Here is a 20,252-nt window from a genome sequence, read left to right as displayed (position 1 = left end):
GTGGAATTGTAATCACCACTCCGTGTTTACATGAGGGTGTGGTAACAAAGCCTGTAGGTGCATAATTACTTCATATTTCACTGGTCTGGTGTGTTTGAGTGTATCAGTCTGGATCATAACCCTTTGAATTTTATCTGTGCAGCTGTTTACCAACTAAATATATAAACGTACTAAAGGACAAGGTTATTATCATCAAATCCCATGAAAAGATCAAAACAAACAATGTGCTAGTCCATCTCTCAATTCTGACTGACCTTCCTGCCTGAGTCTGTATGAAGCCTGTTGGCTCTAAAGATGTAAACTCAAAAAAGGGAAAAAAATATATATATGTAGATTTTTTAAAAAGGTTTGTTTACTCAAACAGAAGTAAATAATGTTTTTGTTGGGGACTATTCTCAATTACAGAGCTGGTGCTCTAGTGAGTATTTACAGCAGCCGGACAGTGTATGTGGGTTCAACTAAAAATAAAACACAATGCGCATGTTCATGAAGAAACATGTCCCCAGTGCAATTGTGTGGCTTATTTGTACATTTTTTTAAAATAGTTTTTGGACAGCAATGGAAGTCTTTGGCACATAGCAATAAGATATATTTGGCTTTAGTTACACAAACAATTCTTGTTGGGATAGGTTGATTGGTTTTGGTATTTTCTTGTATTGCTGATAGGAAAAATATATATAACTGCATCAGACTTCAGATTACAGTTTTGACTGATTTTCATTCAACATGCTAACGCCATGTTCAACAGACTGACTTGTCAAATAAACAGCAACACAACAGAAAATAAAGCAAAACATACAGCTTCTAAGTCTGAAGTCTTGTCACGGACAGCTTGTGCGATCCATCCTTTAGCTTGTACTGTTACCAGCTCTAGTTGATAAGCAGTCCTCAGTAAAACAATGTTATACATACACACTCCAGGTTTCCAGTTGTCCAGTGGGGACGTTTCTCTCACATTTCTATCCTGTCCACAAATGGTGGGAGGACATGCAAACAGTTGTGTGGGTTTTTGCAGCCAACACCTGCTTTGCTCTTATCTTTGACATCCTAGTTTTACCGGAGCTAGCGTTAGAGAGATAACAACAATGGCTGACAGCCAGGTGGATTCAGGTTTTCAGTGGGCGGGACCATCAGCCTGCTGAAGGCCTGAACGAGGTCACATGTTGAAAAGGCCCTGCATGTGGGGCCAAATCTGAAAGGCATGTTTTCACACACATTTACTGAAAGATGGAGCAGTTTGATCATTGTAAAGGGGACACATAGTCAAGTTGAAGATACAAATGATGGAATATTAAAAATAAAATGTTTACCACCCAAAGCCTCACTTGTAAGAGACGTCATGTAATGACATTTTTCTGTAATTATTCTGTATTCTGTATTTTCTGCTCATGGAGGTTTTTAAAAATCATCTGTAGCTTGTGGGAAAGAGAAAAATGCTGGAAATATTCGTCAAAATACATTTTATGTCACCCCTTGAGTGACACAATGCATAATTCATTCAGAACAAATTAGGCTGAGCTGTATCATATAAAAAAACATAGTCAGCCCCTTTTTAATCTGTGATGAGACGATGAGTGCCAGCGCCACTGCGAGAACGAGTGAAAGGATGGAGGAGGAGAGGAAGGAAAGAGGTGATGGATTGAGAAGGAGGAGGAGGAAGAGAGTGAGAATCAGAGATAATGAGTGAGAGGAAGCCAACTGTTTGTTACGCAGCACAATATTTCACATCAATTAGTGCTGAAAGTCATGTGTGGCTCTGAGTAAATAAGATGTCCTTGTTTTGAGACTGTTTCCTCCCCCATTATGCTTCTCAAGGAGATTAAAACCAACCTCGTGTCATTGTCTCGTCCCCTGAGTTTGGTTGTAAATTGAACATAAAATGTTTTCACTGGAGTGTCTGCTGCTCAATCTGATTTACAGCGCACTGCATGTCAATCCTCACTCCTGAATTGCTCTGTCTTTCCTTGCTCTAGCACGGCCTTTTTTTATAAATACAGGTGGAGGCGTGTTTGACTCAATGCATTATGCTTCAGTTCCCAGAAGTCTGACTATAACATTATTCTTCCATTGCCAGTTTTCCCATATGCCTAACATTTCGTTCCCACGGCTGGGCGAGCGCGCTGATATGACTGTGTGTGTCTATTATTATGATATAGAAGTGTGCCCCCTGTTTGTACTGAGAAGGAGGCCCTGAGTGGATCATTAGTAAAAATGACTGCATTTCTCACAGAACTGTAGAAAAAGTATAGAGAAACAGAAAACATAGCTCATCAATAATGCAGGGAGAACATTATAAATAGTACATGCAGTGTGGAGCGGTGAGAGAGCTGTGTTTGATTCCTCATGTCACATAAGGTCAGTGTGTGTTGATGCACGTGCGTATGTACATGCGTGTGCGTGAGAGGAGAGATGCATTATGTGCAGGTATGTGTTAGTTTTACTGCAGCTGTCGTTATGAGGCGGAGTATCAGGTTGTATTTGAGAAGTTTTTTGGGAATTAAATGCTGTAAACTTGCAAAAAAGGTCAACTTACATTTTCAGAAGATATATTTGGTCTCATAACAAACAACAAACATAACAACATATTCTTGAACTCGGTTTTATTCCATACACACTTACCTCCTCAGCCCCAAAATAACTTTTAATATTCCAAACAAGACCCTGTCTCATATTAAAGGACAAGTCCAGTATTAACCAGTATAAACCTGTGCCTTACTTTTACTTATTTTGGGTACAAAATGACTGGTAGGTAAAACATTTTGGAATCAGTCTAGTAGATCGCTTCAGCCGTCATTTTACCTTGCAGAACATGGGCATTGTTGGTCCGCTGTCACTTGATCAATTCACTTATTTGTGTTATTGTGTGGCGTTTTGAAGAGTTAGTTTGAATCCAAACTAACGTGTTTAAACACTAAGATCTCAGCAACTCCTGTGAGGTACAATCACAGTTTTTGCCAAGTGGCTTTGAACAGATATAACAGCTGTTTTTGGTTGAACAAAAAGCATTTTACAGAGCTATCTCTGTAAGGATCCTTTCTGTAATGTTTTCAGACACTTCGAATAACAATCAGGGCAAAAACACGAACTTTAAGTGAACGTATTTCGACAGGCGAGGTTGCTTACATCACTGGCTTACAAAGTATTGGTCAGTGGTGGTTTATCCTGCCTCTGGTCCCTGATCACAAAGATTTGGTCTGCCAGAAACAATACAAAGCTGAAATAAGGCCAGCATTTGATTAACTTGTTTACATCAACGTGTTTACCTTCAAATTACTCATTATTTCTTTTCCACCTGCTCCTTATGTCATCTTTCCCAGCATGCAGTCATACTCTATGTAATAATGATATCATAGACATCTATAGGACACACATACAAGCACACACACAAGGGCACTCTCACCGTCTCATTCTGTAATATGCTCTGCTGTGACAAAGCAATTACAATTAGAGACTGTGCAAAGAGAGACCTTTTAACAGTCTGTAACGCTGTCTGCAGAAACTATATATCACTTCACTTTTATGTGCCTAGAACACAGGATGCAGTTAGTCCATGATGAAATGCTGATAATGAGAAATTGCAGATAAAGCATTGTGTTTCACAAAATGTTCCCATTAAAACTACATTTAATTTTTAAACATATCTTCTTTATCTTCTTTATACAAATGGGCCATGATGTTGACTCAGCTGGAGGATCACTTATACCCAACAGCTACTGAGAGCTACACACAGATTAAATCCATATCTTCAATTGCAGAAATTCTTGATAAAATTCGTACTTTTCCACTCGGATCTACAAATTGCTTGAGACTGCAGTGCCTTTAAGGACACACTGGGCATACAGCAAACATATGTAGAACATGTAGTATTTGTGAGTGTGTCACAGCTCTACAGGAACACAGTTGCTGCTCTCACACAGAGCCACAGTATAGATGAACATGTCATTCTCCTTCTCAAACATGCTGGAAGTGTTTTCTGAAGGTTGGCACCAGCCTGTGTCTCCCTCAGGAGTCCCATCCAAAGCCAGATGGCTGCTGGCATCATGCATCCAAGCCTGCCGTGCTCAGCCTGGCTGCTCCCAAAGTGATGATGGTACACCATCACAGATTCAAACACCCACCCGGCCTCAATCAGCTGCTTGCAGCCTTTTAATACTTCCATATTCCTTCGCGCTGCATGCGCTATGTGCTTATACAGTACAAGCCAGTGCACATATTGTACCGGTGCAAGAATTCCGATTCACAACACCCACATCTTACACATGCTGTGCATGCCAGAATGCATGTATTCACACCCACTGAAACATAATCCAAGGGACTAACAAATTACATACAGAGGGACTTGAGTTGATTGATGATTGTGTCGGGTTATTTTGTGAATACAGACTCGAAAAATGGTTTTAACTGTAGTTAATAAAGACTACATCTTTATGTATGTATGTAACAATCCATATATTGAATTATTTTACTGATCACCATTTAAAAATGCTAATGGTAGCATCTGGTAGTTTTTAAGGTAAGAAATTTTGCAGCTCTGTAAACACCCACATACACACTCGCACATAATGTGGGCACCCACACACACACCATTGTACTTCCTTCGTGCTCTTATTTCAAATCTATTAACTGGCTGATCTGTGTGATCGTGACTCACCTCGCGGTAAAACTGCCAGTATCCCAAAAGCAGGAATAGATTATTATGAAATATTTAATTGTTGCTCGTACCATATTTCTTTCCCAAATGTTTTGCAGCTCTCTTACATTACACAGATTAAGTTGATGTGCCAGACACATAAAGTGTTCCCGTTGACATTCTTTAATGTGACACTGTGGTTGTGTTGTTGTCTTGTCTCTCTCGTTTCAGCCGTAGTCAGGATGAATCTACACATGCACCCTCCTTCTCTTTGCACGTTTCAGTGCTCCTCTCCCTCTGTTTGCATTCCTCTTTCTCCTGTCTACATGCCTTAGTTGGGGACTGCTTGCTGTTGACACATTGATTGAATTGGCAATTACTTCTGGTTGAATCGTTCGCAGTTGACATTGGAACACGGGTACTCAGCCCTCTTGATTCAGTCTGCGCTCTGTTGATTTAGCAGCAACAGCAGGGCGAGCATTTTAAAACCCCTGCACATAATAAGACAGAGTATTTGTAAGAGGTGATACAGACACCAACAAAAAGAGACAGAGACAGAAAGACGTGCGTGTGTGTGTGTCTGTGTGGTGGGGGTCTTGTGGAAGAAGCTAATAGTCGAGAGTGTTTCTAATCCGTGCTGAGGGAGTGTAGTGATCCCCTCGAGTACGGTGATTAACCCCAACACACCATTGTAAAGATCCACCCACACAAATAAGTGCCATCTGAGAATAGTAAGCCTTGTTGGATGATTAAACTGAGACAATGCCATTTTGACTTTGTCTGATAAATATATTAGCGTTGAATCGACTCTAATGGTAAAACAGAGGTTTTCCAGCTAAATCCTGTATTTCTAATGAGGCGGTACATGTTCAGTTTAAATTACATGATTCAAATATACACTAAGTCTTTGTGCCACAGTGTTCTCACTGATAAAATTCAGTGCGTGACAGTGCTGCGGTAGACAGGAAGATGATGTGATGTTCAGGAATGACTGCTTCCTGTTGAGATTATGTGGCACCCAGCACAGATGGCTCGCTGGTTTGGAGGCTTAAATGCCACTCACTCTCCTCTCTGGGACCTCTATGTTTGGCAGCAGGCTCTGGGCTCAGACTGAGCCGGAGTTGCATACACTTTGTCTAAACTCCTGTACATCACAGACCTGCTGAGAGATCCGGGGTAAAGCTCCCACAGCTGCTTTTTCATTCCAGTCTCATTTTTTTGTGCATTTTAAGACTTTTTGTGTCGCTGCCACTGCTTCCTGATACTAAACCTGAGACTGACAGGAAATAGGGTGAGAGGAAAATGTACAATGACTAGCGCCTTTTGACACTGGGATTGCATTGTATGTGCCTTATTCTGCTAAGCCTCTGTTCATTTTTCATGAGATGTCTTTGAGGTCAACCGCGACCTGTTCCAAGCCCTGCCTGCACCAGCAGCAATATCAGCTCTTTTGATGAATGACTATCTAGGAGCACAGTGACCATATTGAACTTGAATTACCCCTCCAGTTCTTCTCTGTGGTTCTGTCTTCCAATGCCCTTCCTCTCCTACCTTGTGACCGAATGTGCTTTGAAGCCTACAAGGGACCTCAGCATTGGCTTAATCACCTCTTCAGAACTCATCATCTTCAAGGCCTGGTGGCTATGCTAACGAGCTTTAGCGATGCTCCAGGGGCCCCTGGTAGTGCTGTGTCTATCCCCACTGTCAGAGTCTCAGAGGTGGGGCGGAGCAGTCCTCCCACCCCTGCTACGGGGCCCTCCTGTCTCAACACATCACTTCACCCGCCTCATTGGTGCTCCCACTCTCTCTTTCCCGCAGCACCTCAGGCATGCCACTACTCTCTAATGCTGGCATTAGGAATGAAGGAGGGGGTTAGCTGAGTGTGCTTAGAGGCTGCAAATACTAAAAGGCTGGCAACACAAATGTGAGATTATGGACCGGAGACGTGTAGTTGTATGTCAGGGGAACAAAACAACACAGCCAGACACAGAGGGAGAGCTATAATGAAAGGGGGCAGGAGATTGAGAGACAAAATGAAAGAGATAAAGCTCACTGATCACTCAGATATTACGTTTAACCCCTTGCTAATCTTCTCAGTGCTGCAGCTGTCAGGCAGCAGTGGAGATGACCAGATCATTCAGTGAGGGTCTGGGCTCCTGCTCTGATCAGCGACCTGTCATCAACAACAACAGCAGCAGCAGCAGCAGCAGCAACAAAAGCAGCCTTACAATCAGCTGGAGAGATGTTCTTCCACAGCTTCCATAGGTGAAGACACTGGGGCCCCACTACCAGTCTAGTTTACTGCTGGGGGCGTGACACAATAACAACCAAAGGAAGTGTAACAGTCCTTAATGGGTTCACTCGATCACTGTCATTTAGCTGCATTCTTACAAACACCTTACTTCACAAACCAACACATACAGGGATTTTTTGGTCTCGACTGTGCAAAGAAGTGTAATGGAATATATTTCCTATGGACATGTCGACATCTTAAATTACTTGAATAGCCCCTGTACATGTTTAAGTCACTGTATGCCTATACAATGAGCAATGAGGTCCCACATGATCACATTTTTTTATACTAAAGTTACAATAGTTTGGATATTTCACATGAGAGGTTTCTGTGTTTTTATCTGAGCTCTTCTCAATGGATTGAAGTGGGCGGGACCATGATGTCACACATCGATGTGCACCAATCAGGAGTTAGCAACATTTGGATCAAACATGGTGACAGTTGTGGTTTGTCAATCAAATGTGATCAAACCATACCCCCACAGTCCCAATGAAGCACATTAGCTGTGTTAAACTCATAGATAATACTTTTTATAAACTGTGGCTTTGGTTGTTTTGCATTTACTAATTATTATACAACATTACATAGAAATCATATTTGACATTTTAAAGGGTGTTAAAGAATATTAATTCTCTGCAAGACTGGTCAATTTCCTTTCAGTGTTAGTAATACATCTATGTGTCATTGGTCATATGTTTTAATTCATTTGACACGCTCACACAAGACTTTTTCATTTCTAATCTTACTGTGTAAATAATGCTGTACAGATTTTAGATCAGTTTTTTCATTTGTGTGTGACCACAGTCCTGTAACTACTGTTGTCTTTAATTGACATTTTGTACAGTAGATTATTCACTCACTGTTCACTGCTTATCTGTCCTACACTTAATCACAGGATGTTGAGATGCCCATGCTGCCCTACAGACTTGCTAACTAGTGTTTGAAAGACTAGTGCAGCATTAGAAGACATGTGTTTTTGCTGGGCCTGTTCCGGTAAAGCAGTCATCTGAATAGACGCTGGTGATAGGTTACAGCTTGAGTAACTTGTCTAAAAGACAAATGTGAGATACATGAATTGTATTTGCTTGGCTGATAGCTGTAGATTTGCCTGGCAGGAGTATTAGAAACTCATCTAAAATAAAACAGGGCTGAAGAGACAGCCTGATTAAATTGTCCTCGGGACAGACGTATGCAACGAGACACATGGCTTGTTTGGGCTTGGCTGCCAACCACAGTGTAAAATAGGTTTGTGCGACTGCAGCTTGATTAACATTTTGGAAGACAGATGTATGTTTAGAGGTACGACTTTTGTTTCCACCACCGCCTTTATTCCGTTTCTCGCCTTGTGGGAGTTTTGCAAAATGCAGATCTGCCTGTTTAATCTTCCTGTGTGTCCATGGGAGTGAACAAATTGCCTGTGGCATCACCCACCCTCCGTATGAAGCTGCAGACAAACTATACTAGAATTGACTTGTGCATACATCTGACTTAATCTCATTCAGCCAACCTGGCATTCTGTGTCTACCATCTTGCCTGTATAATGATTAAAGCCAGAAAACATGGAGAACAGTGAATGAGTCAGGAAATATGACTGTACAATCAATGTGGAAGGTAGTGTAGGAAGGTGAAAATAAGACCCATCAAAGACTCGTTAGTATACTGACTGCAGCAGACAGTTTGACCACAGAGAGTGGTGCATTCACTAAACTAAGCTGAGCTGTGTGCTGTGTGCTCTGGGTGCTTTTTAAGCAAGATTGCAGAGGGATCAACGTTGCAGTTTATCTTGAATATTTTCTAGGCAAATCAGCAGAGCTGAGCTAAAAGGTTTACAATAAGACAATAGCAACTAAAGAAAAAGTTAAATACCACTGTTTGCCTTCAGAACAGCTTCCTTGGATCCTGTCTTACAGGTCCTGAACTGTGTGAAGTGGGATATTGGATTGTTTTTGTCCTCTAGGACAGGTTTCATTTCTTTGAGAAATGAAGGAGGTGGATCTACAGTATCTCTCTTAAAGATTCAGTTATATTTAGACATGGTGGAGGCGATGGATTAGAGTTATTACTGCATATGCCTTGTTTAGTAGTTTAGTACCTCTTATATGATGGTGATGTGGTACTGGTTATTTTCATAGATTTAAACAACTCTTGAGTAAAGTGCCATTTAGGTTGTTTCCAAGATGAAATCCTTCACATAATGGTATTGGGAATTTCACTTGGAACTTTTTAATTGGATTTGTGTTTAATTTTCGAAGCTTTTAAATAAAAGTTAGATTTTAAAAAATATAAATTGTACATTTTTCCATATACGCTATATTTGCAGATTTATTCCTATGGAGACGGCTGCAGATTCCTTTACAGATTACTGTCTAAATGATCTTGTGGGATCACTTGGACGTCTGCGCTTCTCACACAGTGTCTTATTCATATATGGACAGCCCACTACTGAGGCAGGACTCTCACACTCATGTGATCGGCCCCTCTGTGTTGGGCAAAAAGAGGGCACCTGTTGCCCCCGTTGAAGAAAATAGAAACAGACAGAATAAGTAAACAAAGAGCATAAAACATGACCTGACCCTGCTACCCAGGACCTGCAGGGACAGCAGAGACACACACTCTTAATGGCAGATGACACACTGTTGTCACTGTTGTCCAGCCTCAGCTGATCAGTGTTAATTAGCAAATGTGAGCATACTAAGATGCTAAACGAGGATGGCGAACATGGTAGACATTATACCTACTAAAAATAGGTATAATTAGCATAATTAGCATGCTGATGTTAGCATTCAAGCGTCACTCAAAGTGTGCTTTGCCCAAGAGCAGTGTTACATAGCCCCTAGTGGAGCACTGGAGCTGCTATGTGCAGAGGCTGGTTTGCAAAGCATGTACATAAAAGGACATTTTACTTAGCAGTAAACTGAATTTACATTTCACAGTTCTACATATTAAATTAGAAAAATTGAATTTTATCATGTTACGCTTCTCATTTTTGGAAAAAAAATGTTATTTTCTATAGATTTTTATCAATTCTGATGTTTTGAATCTGAATAGCTTTTTTGGACAAGACTCTTCATGCTTTCACTGTGACCTTGTTCTAACTGATTTGATTTATTCCAATAAAAGTGATCTCAGTTACTACTCAGAAAATTCACTTGCTTGCCTGCAGGTTGGTCTATTGAACATGCCACTGTTTTTGAAAACAACTGACCCTGAAGTAGAAGAAGGAGTCATATTTATTCAGAGCAATCCATTGTGGAGATACTCAAAGCTTACTTTGAGGATCATCTACTTTATTTAGTACATTTATTTTGAATGCGCTGGGTGGAACTATATGAGTGACTGTGACTGTAATTGAGTCCTGCTTGCTCAGTGGATGATCCTTCATTTCCTCTCTAATCCACAGTCCTGACCACGTGTCACCATTGAAGGAGTCCCAGGGGATTGACCTATATACCTGCTGACTCCTAGCGACCTGTCACAGCCGCGGTGTGGCGTGGCACGGCCTGGCACACTACTGTGACATGTGCTCGCTCACGCTTCGCACTGTGCACTTGGTAGTCTTAAACCACTGTTCATTCAGACTGTGCATAATAGAAATGGATACGGTGGTTTAAAGGGCTCTAATAGGGCTTTAATTGAGTAACCTGCTCTGCTGATCTTCGATTCTCATTGTGAATATTAATGCCTTGAAAGAGACTGTGATACAGTGAGTATGGTTATTTGTCTTGAATTTTATTTTGGTTGAATGTAAACTGTGTCTGCTACTGTTGCGTTCATATCAGTTATTTATTTGTTTATATCCATGCAGTGTGTTCAGGTGTTCCTTTGCTCCTTTATTGGTATAAAAGGTCTGAGTGTGTCTCCATGTCTGGGCACCAAACTGTGTGTGACATATTTCCCCATTCACCTTAAACTCACCCCTTTCACACCTGCTTGGCAGCGCGCCCCTTTGCACGTGGTAGTTAATAATTCACACTGACCCTCTGCTCCCCTGACCTTCACTTGTTACGAATTAATTATGACCTCCTCTGTCGTATGCCTCATTAATCTCTGTGAGACACAGAAGTTGAAGGATTATTATGATGATTTCTGCCTTTGTTGTTACGTAGATATCCTCTTCTGTTTTAGTTTTTTTGTTCTTACTGTGAAGGTTGACGTACGCCATAGCTTTTGTTGTGCATTGTCAAAAAAAAAAATTACATTTTGGGTAATTACCAAGGCTTTCCTGATGGGAAAGATGTGAAAGCTATTGTTGATTTATTTTGGGCTAATTCATGTAAGAGGGAGGATAGACAAAGTTTGACATTTAGAAGTAAAACTTTGGGGGAGAGGATTACACATGATGCGTGACAGTGTTGCTTTAATATTGACATGCATTGCTGTCACGTTTCACTTTCCTCACAGAAAGTTTGTAGCTGTTTGTTTAAAACTGCCTCTTCTTTTACATTAGGGATTCATACAGTGGCAAAAAAACTACAACTTAGTGAGAAGAGATCTTTCTTTCCTTCATGGTAATGAGTACTTAAAATATTATGTCTCTGTGAGGTATATGACGGCGTTTAATGACAGCTGACATTTCTTGCTCACAGCTTGTGGTCTGCTTCCTGGCAGAGAACCCATGCGGGGGACAGACTCTTGCTGTGAGCTGACTGACAGTGAGAGGGAAGTACTGAATTTGTGTAGGTTACACACAGTGTGTCTGCTTGCACATGTGTTTTGCACTCTCACACATACCAAACTGGTGTGTATGTGTGTGTGCCAGAGGTAAAGTGGGGCAGGGGAGTGCGACCACCAATAGTGCAGGTAATTGGAGCTAAAATTACATTAAAAAGGTTGGTGTTGAATATGCAGCCTACTCCAAGTGCAATATATAGCAGGATGCTTGAATCGGACTCGAGTGTTTGTTTTTCTATGCGCCGTGTTCATGTTCTTGTGTGGGTGTGTATGCTCCCAGAGGGCTTCAGATGAAATTCTGCACTCTCTGGCTCCCTCCATGGGAAGGAAGTGTTAAAGCCTTTCGTGATATTCTTGTCTCACCAGCAGTTTGGCTCTGTAGGTCAGTTACCTGGGCACACTTCTGATAACCATTACTTTTGTTCATTTTGCCCTTTACCTCATGGTTGTAACTAAAAAATAGACTATCTTTGCTTCATGATCAGGACTCTGAGTTGAGCTGTTAAACTTTTATTTGAACCCTGTAAAGAAAAAGGTGTGATGGTGTGACGTGCAGTATAGTATTTTTTTCCACTGGAGGGATTCTTAGTGGTGGCCTTAGTTTTCCTGTAGCCACCTCTTCTCATACAGACATCAAGACAGACTGTGTAGCTGCAATTCATCTTGAAGGTGGTGTCACCAGCCCACTGGGAGTTTATAATGTATGCAAAGACAAAGCAATCACTACTTCAGTATTACTCAAAAGATGATATACAGTTTCAAATGACTATGTTGTTGGTTTTTAAATTGGATTTACTAAGAGGCAGTTCTAACATGTTGGAACAAGTAAATGACTACAGTATGTGACAGTGTGCAGACAGACAAAGTCAGTGACGAGCTGGTGGACATATTTAGCAGGTAAGCATCCACATATTTCAACTGTTGTTGGAGGGCAAACTAGAGTTAAAACTTATATTTGCCAATTAGCCTGAAACATGAATTCAAATAAATGGGACTGGAAACTTTATTGTTTTGCTGCCCCCAAATGGCAAAAAGTTATTGTGGATTTAAATTTGATGCTTTAGTGTATCCATGTTCAAATAATGTAATTCATTTCAGACTATTTTCATGTTTTTATTGCTGTGATATCTTGTGAGGTGTTTGTATGAAATTGATTGATGAGCACTCCGACCATTCTGTAGGGGCTTGCATTTAAATTGTTCCTTCCCTGTGCAAGCTTGCCTGAAGTGAGTTGGCTTCTTTTTCTACTTCATCATTGTCTTTTTTTTTTTTTTTTTTTTTTACAATTTCAAGAACACCTTTTATAGCCTGGAGTTCACCAGTTACTTTTGAGTGCTTGTCTTTTTTTGTTTCATTACATTTTAGCATTTTTTTTTGCCTTTGTTGAGTCATTCCAAATTGAGACAGACAGTAAACATGGTTGCATTATAAGGCAGGATGGCACATTCCTTCATCAAATGCATGTATGTGCAGTCGTGCACACACACACGCACTTAGGTTTTATACACACACATACACACACATACGTGCACACATGCCTTCGCACATTGTGTGAGTGATCACGGTTGTAAAATCTCAGCAAGCTCCTCTGAGAGTGAGATCAATCTGTGAGAATGGGATCAATCTCTCTGACCTTTTCTTTGTGGTAACCTGCAGTGTTCAATCTCTCATTATTTTGACAGTGAAAGGGCAGCTTTTCCGGCTGTGAGCTCACTGGATGGAGCAGATTCAGGTTCACTCACTAACTGCTCTCTCAGCTCCACTCTTGGTACCTTCTCAACTGAAATGCAAATGTTCCCAAAGCAGAATTCACATTTGCTATTGAGTCAGAGACACCGAACATTTACTGTATGCTTCAACTGCACTTCTTTACAATTCAAACTTGATGGAAACCATACTGTTAAGATCATTTTCTGGTGATGTGGTATAATGTTTACAACTTAATGTACAGCTGTGAAAAAAATTATTGGAATAGCTTTACAATTCACCACATAATAGGCTTCAGATATATATTTCTAGAATTAGATTTTTTTGCTGCTACAATAACACCCCCATAACCATCTTCACTAATTTGACAGCACATATGCAGAATAATCAATGTAGAGCTCAGAAACAAGGTGCAAATACTGACAACACAACCAAATACACACGTCATAACAATACACAGACAACATAAGCAAATAGAGTAAACATAAAATACAGAAAAACTGACACTGAGGCTAAAAACCCTGTTTCAAGGGGACACTTTATACTATGTCTGCAACAACAGACTGAACAGACTGATCCGCAAGGCCAGTGACGTTGTGGGAGTGAGGCTGGACCCTCTGACGGTGGTGTCAGAGAGGAGAATGCTTCACAAAGTGGGAGCCATCTTGGACAATGTGTCCAACCCACTCCATGACATGCTGGTCAGACACAGGAGTTCTTTCAGCACTAGACTGATTGTACCACAATGCACTACAGAGCACCACAGGAAATCATTCCTGCCTGTGGCCATCAAACTATACAATTCCTCACTGCACTGAGTGTACATATTGTTTATATATGATGAGACTCTGGACTCATCTGGTGCAATAATTTACCTCTGTGTAATAATTTTTAATACATATTTTTATATATCTATATATTTACTTTGAGATTTAAGTGTTTTCTTATTCTTTTTGGAGCTGTGTGTAACAAAAAGCAATTTCCCCCTGGGGATTATTAAAGGAATTCTGATTCTGATAATATCTCAATCATACAATCAGAATGTTAAAACTGAAATACATTTAAATCATCATCTCACTTTTCAGGACTAATCATGGGAAGTCATCTTCAGTGCATTTCTTTGGTTGTGTTTGCAGTGCATTCTGTTGCTGCATACATTATGTGTTGTCAAATTGGGGAAGATGCAATGCATTCTGCTCTCAGGGACACCACAGAGTTATTAATTTTCACAGGTACAATAATATATTTTAAAAATAGCTGTAACTAGTTGATATAATGGCAAAAACATTAGACTGGCCTGTTGCCGATGTAGTGTAGTTCTGGCCTTATTGTAGTGGGTTCAGTAGGCTTTAGCTTGCCACCCAGTTTTCTCTGTGACTCTCTTGTGCAAGGTCCTAAAAGTTTCAAGTCAAACTTGAACTGTTCAATTTGACACATTTTGGTTAAAGATGCAATAAACATGTTGATGGCAGTCTGTTGCAGGTTCAGTCCCTGTGTTCAAAAATCATGTGTTCTGCCCAAATGTCTTCAAACTGGATGCTGAAAACCACCACTGTTGTTGATTCATTACATGTTGCAGTGGATAAGAGCAGACAACGAGTGATTCAAGTGTAATTGATAGATTACAGTCAGTGTGTAGTCCTGTCAGCCTCATCTGAGTTACAGTTCAGAGCCAAGGATAAGTACACTGTCCACTGAGCAGACAGTGTTAACCTCCTGCCATTTAATGAGGTTACCAGTTTACTAACAGGATGATCTCACTAACAAACAGAGACTGCTGCCGCCACACAACTGTGCCACACACACGTACAGTAGACCAATACACACACAACGAATCCCCCAAAGCACAAAAAGTGAGATATCCAGTGAGTGATAAAAAAAAAAAAAACATCAGTACACAGCTGAGTCTCTTTCTTGAATGTTGGAAAAACAAAAAAAAATTTCAAAAATAATTATGTTCTGCTTGAAGAAAACATTTAATTATCTGTCTCTTTTGTAGTTTTGGCTGTAGTGTAATTTCTATGTATTGAGCTGTTTGAAGTGCCGCTCTTCCGAGGGCAGTTAAAAAGTAGAAGGGGACTGCCACACTGAATTGGTTGCTCTGTTTTCAGGGTGCATTAAAGGCCTGTCTCAGAAGCGCAAAGACTCAGCCTTTTATACGGACCTGATTTTCTCCGCACAGTGTGGGTAGAGGTGGGAAGCACAGCCCACATCGCTCACTGCTGTACAAGCTAAAGCACTCTACATGAATAATTTGCTACCCCCAGCTCCGGTTTGGCCTTGCTCCTCTCTCCCTTTCACCCACGCAGTGATGTTATGCTGATTCAGGAGCAAAGAGGGGTGTTTGGCGGTGCCAAAATGACAGGAAAAAAGCTTCTTTGTGGGAGAAAAATGTTCATTAGTATCTAATTTGGGTATCTAATCAAATTCTGCTATTATGAACATGCCCAAAAAAATAGTAAAAGCAGATTTCTTCTGATTTTGAGGAAGTTGGAAGTGAGTGGAGACTTCAGGGGCTGGAGTTTCTTTTTATCGGATGATGATGTGATCATATGCATGCATGTTTTTGAATACTATACACACACATGTCTTCTCTGTCTATACTTTAGCATAGCTTCAGTATTTTTCCCTCGGTCCCAGTGTGCACTGGCTGTCCATAAATATACAGACGCTTGTCTCTGACACTTCTGCACAATATTTTTTTTACATGTGAAAGAAGCAGCACAGATGGCTAGTTCTGAGAGTACTGCACCTGTTTATATATAGCTTCTCAGTAGAGCACTTGAGAGAGATGAAAACAAAGCAAGTCTGTCTGTTTGGCATGCCAATGGCTCCATCCATGCCTCATGGTCTCAGATGAGACACAACAGATTCCTGTAGGATTTAGGCACGTTAAGAAAGGAAGGGAAAGAGTATCTGTAAAAACCACCATATCTGTCTTTAAACTGTGTGCTATTACATTTGGTTTTGGTGGTTATTGTATTTAGGAATAGTGGGTAAAGGTAAAAATAGTATAGTTCTCACAGTTAGTGTGGTTTTTGCTGTCATTAAAAGGTTTTTAAAGTGTTTATCAAGTGTTTACCAGGCTATTATTTTATCACAATTTATGCTGAAAAATGTTGTAGCTGCCCACACTATTCCTTAGCTTGCTGCAGCATCATCCTAACTCAACTGCATATTTTCACAGTACTCATTATTCAAATGGCATAATTTCTAAACGAGGGAGTTGCATAATTTAACACTCATGTTGCATAAGGACCCTAATTGAGTTGTATTTAACAGAAGAACAGTTAATGTCTACAGGTACCAAAAGCTGAATTCATCAGCATTTTGTATTAATCCAAAGGGGTTGAGTCTCAGCACCCTCTCACTCACAACAGGCTGCTGTTTTATTGTCTGTTTTACAAACTAAGCCAGCCAGTGAAAAACTTCTAGCATCTTGCAAGCAAACCAAGCGCTGCAACAATTTGTCAATGAATCAATCAACTGACTGACAGAGGATGAATCAGTAACTATTTTGATAATCAATTAATGATTTGAGTAATTTTTTAAAGCAAAAGTTACAAACATTTGATGGTCCCAACTTCTCAAATGTCAATCAATCAATTAATTTTGAGAAAATTGGCAAATTAATTGATTATGAATATAATGAAGTTACCTGAAACCAAACCTGGGCAAACATGCTATCTGCAGTGGCCTCATATAAATAGCAATTTACTTTTGATTGATAGGCATCTATTGATTTAATCAATATACAGTAATATCATCAATCTTCAGCACCCCCTTTTCTCTTCTCTCTTATCATCATCATTATTCTATAACCACCTTCTTCTTTCCATCCTCCTCCTCTTTATCTTTTCCTTTTTCCATCCTCATGTGTGTTAAATTAGCTGTAGCTTGATCTCTTACCACCCACATCAGCAAGTGTTTGAGCAGTGTTTGTATATTCAAATCGGTTTTACTGGACGAATAGTAGAAGTGGCCTGTGATGGTTTGCATTCACCTTTCATCGTGGGCAGTGAGATAAACTCTTTTTTCTACAAGAATCCAGGGGACACACAAGGAGCCCGTCGAAGAACAAATAATCAATCTCTCACTCACACAGAGCCTGATCGATGTCTCCACACAGGGTCGGTACGAAGTGAAAAAAGAAGACAGACTGTGTCCCATAGCCAGACCTTATCACTTGAGACTTGTCGGTCAAACGCTCATCTCTGCCGTCTCTAGATTAAGATCCCTTTCGTGGTGTTAAAATGTTCCTTGTTGACTAAATGATTGTCACTCTCTGTCTTTCTCTCTTTGTCTTGCTTGTAATGTAGGCTTTTCTCTCTCATTGAGATTATTCAGGCACATAATTCTTTGTCAGACAATCCACCATGACAGATATGTGACAAAAGTGAAGAAAATCCCAGTAACTTCCATGAATACTGACTGTATTTGGTAGATGCAATAGGAGGAAAATATACGGGCATTTGAAAAAAATAAATCATTTATTTGCAACCTTCTCTGGCAGCTTGAGTGTTTGGACCACAGTAAAGATGTCCTCTGATACTGTCATTGAACACCTGCATTGTTTTTATTTATTAGCTGTTTCTGGGCATGTTAGTGAATTCCATCTTCTGTGTTTAAGCTTTTGAGGTATGACACCAATAAAAGAAATTATTTATTGGGCAGATGGTAATCAGCAATAGAGGTGTTTATGAGGTTATTTGTTTTGTTGTATGAGTCTGTGACACAAGAACGCTCCCCCTTCAAGCCTCAGGCACAAATCATTATCATAGAAATGGAGGGCTGTGTTTCAAACATGGTGCCGCCACCTCTCTTTTCAGCTTTCATAACCTGTAATATAACCGTTTCATGCCATTGAGCAGCTTCATCGATCTGCTGCATTGACCTGAAATTGAATCTGTTTATGTTAATATCCTGTCTTGGATGGGTTTCTAGATTTTTAGCAGAATCTATAACTACCTCCAAACACAGGGATCAGTGAGGATGACCGTGAAGGACAAATCCTACTCTTGCAGATAGAAGGTTTGCTGTAGGCTCCATAAAAGGTCTAATGACAGTTGCGCCCCCCCCCCCACACACCAATTCTAATAACAGATGTGTTAATTTGTATTCACAGCACTCTTCCTCTGTGTACCCTGTTTGAGAGTGCTTAATGTTGTCAAATGATTAAGTCTTCATGAAGAGATGAAAGGCCTTGTTTGGACAGGCTTTCAAATATTCAGTTGTTCAGACTCGCTATACTGAGTCCTTGGCACTTCATAACCGCTTGTAAAGAAACAACTTTCTGATTTAATTTATTTATCTAACAGACACATTTATATGTCTGTACTTATCAATCATCATTAATAATAAGTAAATAATGTTTTGAGACAGTGTCAATATCATACTAAACACCAATGTTGAACATACTTGGTGTATTCATTCAGATTGCCTTTTTGTTTATAGTTGGCACCAGGTGGCATCCCGGTAACACAAAGAAAACTGAGTTGTAGTATTTTGTTTTTCTAAATAATGTACATGAATCACAGAGTTACTGTACCAGAAACTATGTACTTTTGTCTGATTATTGAATTTTAACATTGCTAATTCTTGTTCTCTTTGTGCTTGATTTCAGAAGAAAGAATGGCTATGCTTGAACTGCCAGACGCAGAGGGCTCTGTCAGGAAACTTGGGAGATACTGCAGCTCCTGTTGCACAGCCCGTGGGGTCCCCCCGGTCACCTGCTCCAGCCAATCAACAACCACCTCAGCAGAAAGGACCCAATCAACTCTCAGGGCCTCGGCCCACAGGTCCTCAACAACAACAGAAACCACCGGGTGCCCAAGTAAGTGGCCCTATCTCTCCTGTGAAACAGGCTGGGCCTGTCCCTCATACCAAAGGGCCAAGCCAAGCTTCCCCTCAAACCAAGGGTTCTGCCCAACCTGTTCCTCAACCTAAGGGTTCAACTCAGCCACCTTCCCAAACTAAGGGTCCAGCACAACCCACAGCTCAGAGTAAGGGACCTCAAATTAAAGGTCCTAATCAATCACATGCTCAAAGTAAGGGCCCTGTTCAGTCTAACCAAATAAAGGGCCAGACCCAGGCCAAAGGGCCCACTCAGACAAAGGGATCTCCTCAGCCCGCTGCTCAGACCAAGGGGCCTTCTCACCCTCCTGGTGCCAAAGCATCATCCACCCCTGGTAAAGCCGTACCCAGCCATACCAAGGCCTCTCCTACCCCCAAAACAGCACCTACTCAGTCTAAATCCACAGGTAACAACCAGGTCCGCAAACAGCCGCAGAGCCAGGAGAAGACTAAAGTCACATCTAAATCTCTAAAAGAAGATGTCAAGGCCTCACCAAAGAAGGCATTGTCAGAGACTGTCACTTCACCAAAAGACATGAAGATAGCTGAAGATGCACAGAAGTCAAGACACCATGAAGTGAGCTACCTGCAACTTGTTCGCCTTCATCTGTTACTCTTGATTCACCATTTCGATTTTTTTTGCTCCATCTAAATAATTGTCACCATATCTCAGAATCATTACCATCAAATCATAATCATTATAATCATTCATTCCACATCGCTGTTGTCGCCGCCATCATATTATCTCTAGCTCGTCTTTTATTCTTCTTCTTGTAGTTATATTTTCATTTTGGTCAGTATTATTTACTTGTGTAGTTAACGTGTCTGTTCTTTATCTTTTATCTCTAATCTGGACTCCTGTTCTTTTTCTTCTATTCCTTCTTCATAATCAGCAATTCAATCATTCCAGGGTCATCATTTTTATATTATTGTTTATTATTGTTGTAATTATTAAAGTTAGTCAGTAGCTGATATTATGATCTTGTACTTTTATCACTAATATAATAGTAATAATAACATGTTTCATCATATCCTGCCTAGCTTTAAGTAATTTCCTATCAATATACATTTCTTCATTGTCATAATATCCTTATTCCT

General features: G+C 40.4%; 1 protein-coding gene across 1 annotated transcript in view; it reads left to right on the top strand.

Annotated features, from left to right (window-relative positions):
- The window catches only part of bsnb (bassoon (presynaptic cytomatrix protein) b), a 57,983-nt gene that overhangs the window by 24,002 nt on the left and 13,729 nt on the right, over nucleotides 1-20,252 (top strand). Inside the window, exon 4 of the mRNA XM_070846676.1 lies at nucleotides 18,925-19,731. Coding sequence (XP_070702777.1) covers nucleotides 18,925-19,731 — 807 coding nt within the window. The remainder of the gene's footprint in view (nucleotides 1-18,924; nucleotides 19,732-20,252) is intronic.

Source organism: Pempheris klunzingeri, chromosome 2 (genome assembly GCF_042242105.1).
Source record: "Pempheris klunzingeri isolate RE-2024b chromosome 2, fPemKlu1.hap1, whole genome shotgun sequence".
Lineage (NCBI taxonomy): Eukaryota > Metazoa > Chordata > Actinopteri > Acropomatiformes > Pempheridae > Pempheris > Pempheris klunzingeri.
Note: the sequence above shows the minus strand (reverse complement) of the source record. Positions and strands in the feature narration are given on the sequence as shown.